Source organism: Puma concolor, chromosome A1 (genome assembly GCF_028749965.1).
Source record: "Puma concolor isolate L17-30 chromosome A1, mPumCon1.1.hap2, whole genome shotgun sequence".
Taxonomy (NCBI): domain Eukaryota; kingdom Metazoa; phylum Chordata; class Mammalia; order Carnivora; family Felidae; genus Puma; species Puma concolor.
The window spans coordinates 190,613,860-190,628,335 of record NC_141667.1 but is presented as its reverse complement, the minus strand read 5'-3'; the positions used below and the strand labels follow the sequence as shown (position 1 = coordinate 190,628,335).

Genomic DNA, 14,476 nt, shown 5'->3' with positions numbered 1-14,476 from the left:
CATGTCATTATTTCTTTTGTGTGAGACACCTTAATAGCACGCTTTGGGTCACATATAAAGCATTAAAAAAATCAAGTGTTTCCGAATGGGATACATTAAAATGCAATTGCACTAAATTACCACCTTACTCTTACAATTTCTTTAGCTGTTTTCCTCAACACCGATATTGGTAATGCACTTTGAAGTTTCCCTGTACTTTAACATAAGTTATAGAGCAGCTCAAGTTAGAAGTTATTCAGTTCATTTTTTTACACAAAGTACTTGTAATATATATTCAGTAATACTGTTTACCTGGGTGAGCCTGTCGCATGTGATAGGTAACGGGGTATGGATGGGATTCTCCACACAGCTCACAGATGGTGTCTTTCTCTGGTCCTCCGACTGCCAGCTGTGCCATCTCACCAAACAAATTACCCCTGGGCCGAACTTCTGTCTTTTCCTTTTTCTTTTTGTCTTTTTTGGCCTTCTTATTCTCTTTTTCACACTCTTTCTTTTTAAGGACTGCACAAGAACCAGGACTTGGAAAAATCATATTCTGGGAAGCTGCTTTGATAGTAGCCAAAGAGATGTCTTCCCAAAAAGCCACTAAATGTTGTAAAGTCAAAGGAAGAGGAGATTTGGACTTCATTGGGTGATGCATGGACATTTCGAAAGTGGCTTCGGTTTTCCCATCCTCACATTTTTCATGCAGAGGTGGTTCTTTAAGCATAGACAACACCTTATTTTTGTTGATACTACCCATTTTAGATATATCTGGTCCATGAGGTGCAATATTAAACATATTCAGTGCAGATGATATTTCCAATGAATGTCTATTTTTTAATTTGGTTTCCTTTTCTTCTGTAGGCTGTTGGCTGTTTAAACTATTTCTTATAGGAGCATGTTCTTTGGAAAGTTCAGGATTAAATTTTAAGAAAGAAGAACAAGCCATTGCATCATGTACTATGCCTTCATGCCACAGGAAAGAGGCAAAGACTGCTCTGGCACACTCAGCTACGGAAGGGGACATGGCTTGCTTGGCCGGCTCTAAAGGTTTGGCTCCATCCCCTTTGAAGAGAAAGCTGGACTTTTCCTTTTTGGGCCTGGTGTGCCTGTTAGCACACTTTCGACTTATTTTGGGGGATGCTCTCATTTCCTGTTCATCTTTCAGTGGTGCTTTTCCTATGCTGAAATGAACTTTATTTGAACCTTCATCAACACTCTTAAATTCACTACCTTCATCACAGGTGCTATCCGTTAGACTATTTGTTTTTAAAGTACTTGAAGTGCAGACTTCGACCACCTCACTGTGAAGGTTTTCTTGTACCACGTGAGGAGAAGGAGCTCTATTTTCGGTTCCTGGGGAATCTTTAGAATCCTTTGGTACTGGTTTTGGTTTTGGTGATGTTGATCGTCCCCTTAACGGTTCTGTGAGGGGCATTTTCTTCTTGCGTAGGGTATCTGGGTCAAGTGTGTAAGAGTCTGATTTGGAACGTTCCCGAGGAGGATCAAGTTTAGTCTTAACAGGAGCAGTGCTTTTTTGAGGTAGATTTTTATCATGTGGTGAGGAGGAGCGCGGAGAACTAGCACCAGATGGGCTAGACCTATTGGCTGGGAGAGTCTTTGGCTTAGGAGATGATGACCGAGAACCTGGTCCTGGAGATTCAGCTCTAAAGCTAGAAGACACCCTCCCATCAGATTTTAGTGTCTGCAAGGTATTATGGTTGGGGGACAAGGACCTGCTATGAGAGTCTGACCTCAACTTTGCAGCATCAGATTTCAACATAAGGGATTCACTAGCTGATAAGCCTTCTGTACTCCTTGGTTTCTTCTGATCAGCAGTAGTTCGGCTCATACGTCCATCAGGTTTAAGTGATCTGCTGTGTTTGGAGGACAGTTCTGATTTTCCTGATGTAGAGAGTGGTCTAGAAGATGTTGAGATAGTTCCTCGGTCACCTGTATGGTCCATTTCATAGTGAAACTTGTTAATAAAATCGTAACTTAAAATTTAGCCACTAAACACTGAAATAAAAGCATAGCATGAATAAAAAATTCATGTTGTCATACACAAAAATACTTGAGGAATAAAGGAAGAAGGGAAAATGTTTCTCATAAAATTTCTATTGCATCATTATACAATCATTGCCACCAAAAACTATTTTCATGGATGCACAACAGACTGAATAAATAAAACCTATACATCAGTATGAATTCCATATCTGAATCTCAGCCCTGGTATAATAATTTGAATTTAAATTCAGGGACAGACTAGAAAGAAAACACAACTATTTTTTTTGGAATAAGAAATTAAGAAAACCTATGTATTTTTCAATATAAAGTAGTCAAGCTAAATTTCCAGCAGAGTCCTATCTCACATCCTTATTAGGGTGATGGTATAGGTCTTACTGAATTGCAAAACTGAACTCATATAGATACATTTATTATTTTCAAGTACACAAATACAATTAGGCTAATAAAGAGCTGCTTAGAAAACCCTCCAATCGGAACTTATGGATTAGAACTTATGATACACGAAGGCCTGAAACTTATTATTTAATTACATACAGTTCAGGCTGTCTATTGCTTATAAACAGATTATATCCTAAAAGTTTATTTAGTTCATTAAGCTTAGCTGGTTAGAACTCAAGAGTTTGTGTCCTTTTGGAAAAAAAAAAGAAATGGGAGGATCCTCAGAATCAGTACTACAAGTCTGAATCATGGGACCTTGAAACAAGGAATCAGGAAAACAGAAAAAAAAAAAAAAAAAAAAAACAGATAAAAACATTCCCTCTTTCCTAGGCAAAGCAGTATTTCTACAGGGTCGCCATTTGTTTCTGGCATTCTGCCCTCACGCAATGTGTCTCCTTCCTCATACTTTGCTTTGAGGCATCAGAGCCAGGTTTTCTTTGTCACCAGTAAGTAGTCACCCTACAACGTTACCTTTCTTCCCTGAAGTAAAAACTTCTACCTTTAATGCACGTAATATTAATTAGTTGTCAGAAGAAAAGTAATCTGATTAAAGTGATTCAAGTGGTATTAAAAACTGAAAATCCATAAACCTTGCTAGAAGTATTTTTATTTTTTGAAAAAGGCTACCTAGTAAATTGAGATGGTTCTCTTAACTGGTTTTATTGTAGGTATTTCTTTTTCTTTTCTTTTGAAAAAGGGATGCAAACAAATTTGGATATGTAGGAAAATGTTTTTTGGCTGGCCTGTGTGTGTGTGTGCGCACACACGTGCAAGTGCACACATGTGTTTCTAGTATAGGCCAAGGCAATATTGCCACAGAATCTGCCCTTCTAATGGAAGGTCCGTTAAGGAGTGGTATTTTTGTCTGTTACTCTCCATTGATACAATGTTAAGAACAGGTCCTGGAATATAGCATATGCTCAATAAATACTTTTTTCTTCTGCTATTCCCAAATTTCAGATCCTCTGAAAATCCACTTTTTGCAATTAGGACTCCTGAGGCCACAGGGCAAAGGTAACTAGCCACTGTGGTGTGAGAATCAGATGCTTACAAGTCAAGTAATTCTGTAGTAAGACCATGAAGTGTGGCAGCCTATCTAGGGCATATTAATAAACTGAATACTTAGTTTAACTGCAACATGTCAGTGTTCACAGTAATTATTTTCATTCTTTGGATGAATAAAAATAACTATACTAAATATAATGCTCCTCAGTTTCTACAGTTCCTTATCATTCTATCATGAATTTCATTTATCATATGTAGTATATGTTCTTTTTATAAAAGCAGTATAAGAGATTGGGCTAATTTGAGGGAAAAGTCATGGAAAAAAATCACAATATAGAAAAAAAATCCTAGATACTGATACTGTCTTAGGACCTAGAGCACAGATAAAAAGGTGTAACAATCCTGATAAATAATTACTCTCAAACTGTACAAAAGTAGTTTAACAAACTGCTGCTCATCTTATTGATCCAGAAATAGATCCACAGAGAAGTTTTATAAACAAATACAATGTATTTGGTAGAATTAAACATCAGTCTAGTCCTTTCCACTAATTTTTAATGTGTGATGTTTGGGGTCCTATTTTTTGTTGTTGTTATTAATCTGACAGCTGGAAGTGCTTTCACCATCACATTTATTTCAGAAGCTGAACCATAAAGATCAGTAAATCTAGACAAATAGTAGCCAGTAAATCTTTTACATTTGCCAGTCCTCTAAGAGATCAATTCATGAATTGAAAGAGGTTTGCTTTCTAAATCAATGGTGTGCAATTCCTCATAAAGCGAAATCTCTGTGGCTGGCCGAACAATGAAATCTTACGAATATCAGGAACACCACTCGTCATATGTTGGCAAAAAATGTCTGCTATATAGAGAGGGTTGGAGTACAGGCACCTATATACTTCATCTCTATGCCTCTAGTGATGGTGAATATTTTCTTAAGATCTCTAAGTGGTGATATCTGAATACCTTTTGGGAGTCCAAGTGCATAAATAATGCAGAATTATTTCTTCCTGAATTGTTAATTGCCAAATTATAAATAACTCCTCTTGAAAAACTTATTTTTCAAAATATATTTCATATATTTTTAAAATAAAATGTCAGGTTTGTTAAGTGTGCAGAACCATGTGCTAACTCATTAATGTTTATCTTCTTCATTTGGGTTTAAAACATTTTGGATCACTGGGTTCTTTTCCTAAAACCAACACTATACTGTATGTTAAATAACTTAAATTTAAATAAAGAAATTAAAAAAAACCCAAAAAACCATTTTGTAGCATGTTGTATTACTAAAAATTGTCATGTTGTGGTTGCTTCAAAGATCAATAAATATAAACAAGTCAATCTAAAAATCTTTAGAGCACACATGATAACTTACACTCATCACTAAATTTAGTTTAATGATTGTAGTTATCATATGTAAGTTTAAGTGATAACAGGCAAAAATTGTTTAACCTCAATGGAATTCTGTAGAAAAATAATAAAAGACAGGATGGAAATTTAGCACATTCAAACAAATTAGTAAACATGTTAAAAACATTTAACATGTATTTACTCATTAATGCCGTTTATAATTTTTTCATGCCCAAATCATGAATCATCAGGTTATATGTTACCATACTATAACTAAAATAGTACATTGTGCTATGCCATAATATATATCAGGTTTGACAACACTATATACTGTAGAGATCAGGGACTATAATCCTATTTATTATTCTATGAGACTACATACTATCACTATTAACTGTACAAAGGAGAAACATAAAAATGTTTTACCCATTTCTAGGAAAAAGGAAAATTACTTGAAAAACTTATGCAATACATTAACCACTGGTGCAAAAAACAACTTGATAAAATTTTCTTAAAATACAGAATTTTGAGTTTAATTAAATATTAGTTTGAGACAAAAATAAGAGTAGGCACCTGTAGTTTTGTAATGAACCAAAAGCATATTTTTAAACTGCCTGAAATTTTATCAATTGTCATGGTAACTAAGAAAATACTATAAGGAAGACTCGATGCCAGACAGGACAGGTAGGTTGATATCTATATATCTATATATCTATCCTGATAACTAAGTTAAACTAAAAAACTTCAACTTAATTATCAAAGTGTTTTGCATAAAAAACTTAAATAGAAAATGATTTTAACATTCCATAACAGAAAAAGGGGTTTAAGACTAAACCTGTCACGTAAGATACTATGTTCTTACAGATCACAATGTGCTTTATGCCTTATGTGTAGATAACATCTTGTTTTGATAATGACTTTACAACTCCCCAAATCAGGCATTTCTTTCTATATACCTTTTTATTTTTAAAGATCTTATACAGGTTTGAAATTAAATAAAAGTAAATATTCAACCTATAGATATAATAAACATGCATGACAATTAGGATAATTAATACTATAATACTGAATAGACACAACACAAATTACCCCAAAATATCAAATTTTAAATAAAGTGATAAACTTTAATCTTAAAAAATGGAATGGGATGGAAATGACTGAGGTGAACTAATAAAACTTCTTTATTGAAACCTCCCATGTTCATTACGAATGGCCCATCAGTGAATGCACGCATACCCACCCTTGAGTTTGTGAGACAGAGATGAGAGAGCAGAGGCAGGCCCAGCTACAGCATAATTTTTGTAAATGCGCTCACGAGAAGCAAGGTTGTGAGATGGAGATTCTATAGTGGAAAACATTGGCAAAGAAGCAGCACAGATTCAATGGAAAAAAAATTCAGCAGAGAACACAAGCAGAAACAAAGCATTTCAAATGGTATGCACAATCACCTTATTAAAAAGTTCATATTCAGCTAAATTTTTCAACAGGTTTATATTTCTCTAAAATTAAAACTGAAAACAAAGGTCAAACTGGTTTAAATTAGTAAAGATAGCTCAAAATGCATTAAAAGCCAAGTAAGACTCATTGCTCTCATAAATCAAAATTGAACATTTCTTTTAGACTAATATTTCTTTAACTCAGTTTTCTTTTCTTTGGTGCTCATTTACTTATAAATAAAAGTTTATAAGTAAATTTTGTTTTCTTTTGTAAATAGTGGGAGATACAGAAGCATTACTTACAGTTTAGCATAGCTACTGTCACCTGGTTTTCTGTATGGACACACGATTATGATTTTTCCAATATGTATGGAAACATATAGGGTTGACTACTTTTCTGAGTCCATTTTCAGTGGGCAATGTTAGTGCTACTCCCTATATTTAGTGTTTGTTCTGTAAAGCTTATTACTGAGATACCAAATTTTGTTTCATAAAAAGTTTTGCAACACAAACAAAGCAAAGAAAATTTACAAGTCACTGAAAAATGCTAGACACATTAATGATTTTACCATGCAGAAAATGAAGTACTTAAAATTATCTTTTTTTCAAATAATTAACAGAACCCCTAAATTGTAGTCTTTTCAAAGTTGTATGCTAAAAAAAAAGCTCTATCTAAATCTGAAAAAACATCCATTTTATTTGAAATTTTAACTCATGGCAATTAAATCAACTGAGCTGAAAGAAAGTAGTAAGGGGATAGCTTTCTTGTTCGTGAAATAAAAAATTGGATACAACATACACTGTTCTCGAAAAGGAAAAGTAATAATTGACTGATTCATTAGTGTGGCCAAGATTAAAGATGGACTACTCAAAAACCAAGAGGTCACTCCCTGCAAGGTATGGACTATGTATTACATGTCAGACATTATTCTGAAAATTGAAGATAAAGAGATGAATAGATATAAAGTCCATGCTCTCATGGAACTTATCTTCAGGTAAAAGGAGAGACAACAAGCAAATATATACTAGGTCAAGTGGTGATGAACTCGGGAGCCACAAGCATGCAGATGCTGAGTGACATTCCATGCCTGGAGAGGACCAGTTAGGGAGTGGGGTCCAGAAGAGACAAAGCCCTGGGACATTCCTAGGAAGACAGAACAGAGGAGGATGCAGAAAAGAGAAATGAATAGTCAATGAGGTAGGAAATATCCAGCAGAAGGTATTTCAGGGAAAAAAAGAGCCATCACTGTCAACACACTGCTGATACAGCAATAACATGAGATCTGAGAACTGAAGACTGAACTTTAGCAAAACAAAAGAGACTAGAGTAATTTCTGTGAATAAGGACAACGGCAAGGACCCCTCGGAGTGGGTTCAAGAGAGAAAAGCAGGAATGTATGGAGAAATGTGACAAACGTGCCCTCAAATCATCTTCACCTAAATTTTAAAAAATGTTAAAATTTTTAATGTTTTTGAGCAAACCTCTTTTTGAACTCTATAAAAACCCAAAGGTACCAGGTGCTGCAAAAGGAATTCTCATGCTATTTAAATCTCATTTACTACAAAGTCTGCAACTCTCACTGAAAATATCAGTTAGGAGGGTACCAGCTTTCCAGTGGAGAATTAATTCAAGGGGAATTCAACCTGCGAATGTAAGGATACACTCTTGTGGCTTGCCTGCCAAAATCTGTGAAGACAGGGTTTAGCAGGAGGACACAGAAGCAGAAATCAGAATACTATCATAATTAGAAGCACCCATAAACATAAATGTGAAAAACAAGGACATTTGTAGGATAAGATGTTTGAGGTTTAAGGACAAAGTCCTGGAAGAGGTTTTGAAACCAGAACAGCTCTGGAGTCTCTTCACTGTGTTACAAAGCCTATAAAGATTGAATTCCTAACATTTTTTGAAAGTCTAAAAAAGGCTGTTAAACACCTAAAGAAATTAAGCTGGGACAGACAATTGTTCTACGCATTTAATTTTTACAAAATTTGCTCATATTTGAACAAAGTCTGATATAGTTAACTTTTTAAAAGATTTACATTTTTCAATTTAAAAAGAGAAGCAATCCTTAAGACATACATTGGTATCTATGAACAAAAGAAAAAACATTGATTAACTTTCAGGCAATTTGTTGGAAACTATATAATCATGTTCTTTTTAAAATCTCATTTTATAGGCAAAACAAACAATTATCAAATTCACCTCTGTGGAATTTTGATTCTTTTTGGTACATTACAATTCACTAAAGAGAATATTAACAATATAAAAAACAAGATTTTTCTCCAGTACTCAATGAAGTCAATGTTGTCTATCTGGCATAAAATATCCCCTTATTAACAACAAGGTTCTTCATATGTCATTTATTCTTTGTCTTCTTTGTTTTGGATCCCAACTATTAAGTTCCCTGGAGTACTTACTTAGTTCATTTTCTGATCACAGCAACTTTGAGAGTCTACTGTGAATTGTATTTTAAAAAATCACTCCCTAGATGCTACTAATAAAAAAAAACATATAACTTTAATTTTTTTTTTTTTTAAATTTTTTTTTTCAACGTTTATTTATTTTTGGGACAGAGAGAGACAGAGCATGAACGGGGGAGGGGCAGAGAGAGAGGGAGACACACAATCGGAAACAGGCTCCAGGCTCTGAGCCATCAGCCCAGAGCCCGACGCGGGGCTCGAACTCACGGACCGAGAGATCGTGACCTGGCTGAAGTCGGACGCTTAACCGACTGCGCCACCCAGGCGCCCCATAACTTTAATTTTTAATAAGGAAAGCATTCTCATTTCAGTTTAACAAGGACAAATTGTGGTTCTGCTGTGAATATGAGAAACTTGACCTTGCTCCTGGGAACATAAACTGGAAAAATCAAGGCATAGGTCACAATCTGGTGGCAGTACACAAAACTGCAGTTCTGAGATTTAAAAGGGAGATATATTCTTTTTCTTTTTTTTAATGTTTATTTTTGAGAGAGAGAGACAGAGTGCAAGCGGTGGAGGGGCAGTGAGAAAGGGAGACACAGAATCTGAAGCAGGCTCCAGGCTCTGAGCTGTCAGCACAGAGCCTGATGTGGGACTCGAACTCGTGAACCATGAGATCATGACCCCCACCGAAGTCGGATACTTAACCGACTGAGCCACCCAGGTGCCCCCATATATTCTTTTTCAATGTTAAGTCAACAATAAGCAATGATCAGAAATATTAAACAGAATATTAGAAAGGGCAGTAGAAATACATTATATTCAGGAGGTCAGGTGTCTAATCACATCACCCATGTCACTATCCTGAGACTCAAACAGGGGAAGTAATAGTGATGGAATATTTTCCACAGAACATCTCAAAGGAGGCTACAAATAACTGGCAGAAATAAACTTCATCTATTTTTACTTTTTGGGTCTTCTAGTTCTCATTATCAAGGAGGCAGTACAGCGGTTATACATTTTTTAGTCCTAGAATTACTGAATGCAATCCTAACATAGATATTTGAAAGAACTTGAGAAAGTTTTATAAATATATCTATGACAATGCTCAAATTTCACTGTATTCTGTCCATGCTTATATATACCTACATTTATGTGTATGTATATGTATTTGTTAAGATATAAGAAAGAAATCTAATTCTATAGATCTTTCCCAAGCAAGGATTATAAAATTTCACTGGGTTTATAGAAGAATGATAGGGACAGTGTTCCTGACCTTCTTCACCTGATTTAAATTTCACTGTACATTTATATTCTGCTCTGAATAGAATATCAGATATTTTTGACATTATTGATGCCTATAATAGGCAGCAAATGGTTAAGTCTAACTTGATATTTGGCAATTATTTATTTTAAAAATACCTACTTTTAAAAATAATAAAAACTACTTTATTGGTTCTTGAGACAATATATAAACATTCAACATAGTCAAAAGATGACAGTAACTGAACAAAATGCAGATAAAAAATAAATGTAATTAAGTATAATTATTATTCCCACTTCTGTCTAGTAATATTTTGGAGAGTTTAAAATAAAGTAATAGTAATTATTACACACTCTTAGCTAGCAGCTGTCTGGACTGACAGCTTTAGATAACAATTATCACTGCATAATCAGTACATCCGGAATCAGAAGAAAAGTGGAATTATGTGAATGCTACGGGAGCTTAAGAAATGGAATAGGAAATAAAATTTACTCACATAAATATTAGTATAACTAAATGAATTATAAAAGAATGAAAGCTGGAATAAAATTTCCAAGTGAAGGATAAGACAGAAATAAGCTTTTCACTAGAAAATAACATTAACCTACATAGGAAAGTCGGAAGGAAGATGATGAAACTCTGTTAAGGTGGATAACCCCCAAACACAGCATGTGTCTAGATGACTTCTAAACAAAACTGCACCTGCATAAAACATACTCACAGCATATTACTGAATACACAGTAAATTCCAAGTAACTATGGTTAAGGAATATACAAGATTAAGGAAAAGCATATCATTTCAGAGTTTGTGATGGCTGACCAAGGAAAATTCTGAGCAAAATTTGATGTGTATATATACTAGGCCTGAGAAAGAATAACTTCAAAACATTCCATGAAAAGGTTAAGTATTACTCCTTAAGCCAATAATGTGAGGCAAAGGAGGGCTGAAGATGCTATTAAAAATAAAAATCGGGCTCTCCACAAATCTTATTAGTTGCAAAGTTAAAAATGGTAACTACAGATCAGAGAAATCAGACACGTAACCATGTCCTGCCTTCAGAAGGATATAACACTTATGTAGTACAAAGACAGCTAAAACTGAAAACAAAACGAAAAGGTTTTTAGGATAAGATACTTCTGTTTGAAGAGAGAAGAAAAGAGTAGGCACATAAATCCAAGGTTCCATCCATGCCACACCTTCACAGGAGGCAAGTAAACAAATGGACAAATTCTGTGGTATGATTATAATGCAGGACAGAAATGACCTCTAGGTCTTGGAAACAAAGCTGGCCTCTATACTAACATTCATACTAATATTTCAACATAGTGTTACTCTATGAAGAATCGATCTCAAGACAAATAATAAAGTTATACTGTAAAAATGTAAACTGAGGAGAAGCCAGGAAACCTCAATTGTCCCTTTCCAAATTCCTTCCTGCTACTCCTCCACACTGAGAATAAACTGCTTGCTCTCAGGCTGTGATTTCTTCTAGTCTTCCTAGGAGCATAACAGATGTTAAGTGCTTGCATCAAAAGGCAATAATGATATCAAGTGATAACATTTACTGGGCACCCCGCTTTATGGATGAAGTAAAAAGGGCTCAGCTGTGTCACATAACCTACCTAAATAAAGCCAGTGAGAGGCTGGAAGGGAAATCTGAGTTTTAAGTTCTTTCCATCACTTCTTTCCACCTCTATAATGAACACGGTGCTTTAGTATATATTGGTATTCTCAAGCCTAAATAAATATGCATGCAGATACTCAAGTGGACATTTTAAGTCACATGTAGCAAATGTTCTGTCTCATTTAAGAATGTGGCATACAGGTGTAACAGAAAAACTTGTTGCAAGATAACCTAGAGGTTTCCTATCTGGGCTTGAAAGTACTGTTATTTTGACATATGTTACATATTGAAAATGTCTGGGAGAATAGTAAATTGTCTTAATTATCATTTTTTCCACAAGAAAAATGAAAATAAACTATTAGGCCTCCTGGACAGTAGATCTTAAATGCCTCAGTCATTTGGAAGTTTTTCAGTTTTGGAGGATCTTGCTTAGGTATAAACTCCTAATTATCATTACTCAGTATAAACTCAGAATTATTAGACTTTGTATTGTCATATTATAGTGGTTTTAATTAGTACTGAAACATTCTTCCTCTTCTTTGAACATATACTCTAATATTGGAATACCTAGCATAAAATAACAAGAAACACATGATCTTAAATTCATGGTTTACACAGAAGAAAAGTGATAATCTTAGTCATCTAGAGCCAATAAATATTCCTCCAATGCTTATGATGTGTAAGACCCTGTCAGGGGCTATGAGACAGAAAATGATACTTTAAAAGGAATGAATAAAGACAGTGAAAATAAGCAGTGAATTATTCTTACAGAATAATGGCAGAGATATCATTCATAACTTCAGTTCACTAGAACCCTATTGCAAAATCTTACTGATAATTGGAAATAAAAAAGTAAATTAGAGAACAGTAAAGAAAAAGCCTATATACACACTTCTCTCCCTCCCTCAGACCTATACACACATAAGACAAGGAAAATTTGTAATTTTATTTCTGTAATTATTCTACTTCACTAGAAAGTTCAAATAATATGTGTGTATATGTAAGTTTGCTACTATAAAAAAATGCCAAATTATTTTCATGTAACAAAATAAGTGCCAATTCCAAAGATTAGTGAAAGCTATGCCTCTGGGAAAACAAAACTAAAGAATTATTGATAATTACACTCATAGAGGTTCTAAATAAAGTTAACATATGGGGCCGTTTATATATGTCTATGTAGAGTTTGTATACTTAACTGGGAATTTGACTTATGACATTTAGGAAATCTTTTTTTCCTCTCCAACTATGCTACATTCTGAAAATTAAACTATCAAGTATAAATAAACAACCCAAACAAAGCTAATACTCTAGACTCGGTGCCAGGACAAATGTAGGCAGAAATTTTAAAAATATGTATCAAAGGCCAGTTTTGGCAGCTTTACTCAGTACGCAAAGCTGAATATTTAAAACATGGCCTTTGTAGTCAGTAGAACTGGTCTCACACTCTGGCTTTACCATTTTACTACGTTATTTCTAGGGAAAACCATTTCTACCGAGCTTCTGTTTCCTTACTTGTAAAATGGAGACATTATCTTAAATGAGGATGTATTAAAGTGTTTAAAGACAGTGTTTAGCACATAGCAGTGACTATCAATATAAGCAAAAAATTAGTATATATAGTCCCCTATACATAATGTTTTCTTTTAGTATCACAAATGTGTAAGACAACAGTGATTCTCATTTTACTAATTAGTAATGAGAAGTTCAGTATGTAGCCGTCTTCTATTGTTTTTTTTTTCTTAAAGTTTATTTACTTTGAGAGAGAGAGAGAGCGTGCCCCCTCTGTGCCCCTGTAGCCATCTTCTAAAGCGAGGTGAACTGCTGGTGTGATGGATGGCAGTGAAGTTCAGGAAAGAATACCTTACTCAGGTAGTCTTAACAATAAGCACACTCTGCCATATTTAATTTTCCCAATATGATGTGATGAATACCATTCAAACTTACTTCCAAGATATTAAAACTATTTTAGGTTCCATACTTTTTTTTTTTTTTTTGGTCATACTAAAAATTAAGAATTTTGGTTTCTGGAATTTGTAAAGTCAAACTTCAGTGATATTCTGATGAGAACTAAGAGGTTTAGAAGAAAGAGCTACATAATTCCCATTGTTGGAATAGAGACAAACGATGATTCAGAAAACTGGTAACTGAGATATGTTCAGGCCATGATTTCAAATTTGCTCCAAGACGGTGGTAAAAGAAAGCAGTGATACTGATAACACTCAGACACAAGATGCATACAATTATTTTGACACAATGTCAGTTGGAAACCTATTATTCTTTGAGAGAAATAAGCCTGATTTTATTATGGCCTTTACATTTTGAAATATTTTATTAGATAATTTGGTAAAACAAAAATAATTACACTTTTCTTTCTTTCTTTTTTTTAATTTTTTTTTTAACGTTTATTTATTTTTGAGACAGAGAGAGACCGAACATGAACGGGGGAGGGTCAGAGAGAGGGAGATACAGAATCTGAAACAGGCTCCAGGCTCTGAGCTGTCAGCACAGAGCCTGACGCGGGGCTCGAACTCATGGACCACGAGATCATGACCTGAGCCGAAGTTGGATGCTTAACCGACTGAGCCACCCAGGCACCCCACTTTTTTTTTTTTTTTTTTTTTGAGAAGACTTGAAATGACTTTTTGTGTAGAACAAAAATGTCCTTACTTTTTTCTGTTGTCTGCTGCTGCTATGACATTATCAGAGTCATTTCCTGTTTGAAATTTTATATCTAATATGGATTTTCTGCCTAATTATGATTTTTTTCCTTTTTGGTTTTTCTCTTGTCTTTACCTTTAAGACTTCCTGCAATCTGGGCATATATAAATGTAAAAAAACTATTGCTTCATTAAATGAGTAAACTAAGTTGTCACTTCTCTTTCCTTCATCTGTAATGCTTACCAAAGAAGGAAAAAGCTACTTCTC

The 14,476-nt window shown here is 34.5% G+C and overlaps 1 protein-coding gene across 16 annotated transcripts in view; it reads right to left on the bottom strand.

Moving 5' to 3' along the window:
- MYCBP2 (MYC binding protein 2) overlaps positions 1 to 14,476 on the bottom strand; it is a 293,673-nt gene that overhangs the window by 48,413 nt on the left and 230,784 nt on the right. For 11 of the 16 annotated variants that reach the window (XM_086709934.1, XM_086709939.1, XM_086709855.1 and 8 more), the window contains 2 exons: positions 6,043 to 6,144; positions 292 to 1,935 (listed from right to left, as the gene is read on the bottom strand). In XM_086709934.1, the coding sequence (XP_086566060.1) occupies positions 292 to 1,935; positions 6,043 to 6,144 (1,746 nt within the window). The remainder of the gene's footprint in view (positions 1 to 291; positions 1,936 to 6,042; positions 6,145 to 14,476) is intronic. The other 5 variants (XM_086709893.1, XM_086709907.1, XM_086709946.1 and 2 more) reach the window with 1 other exon arrangement.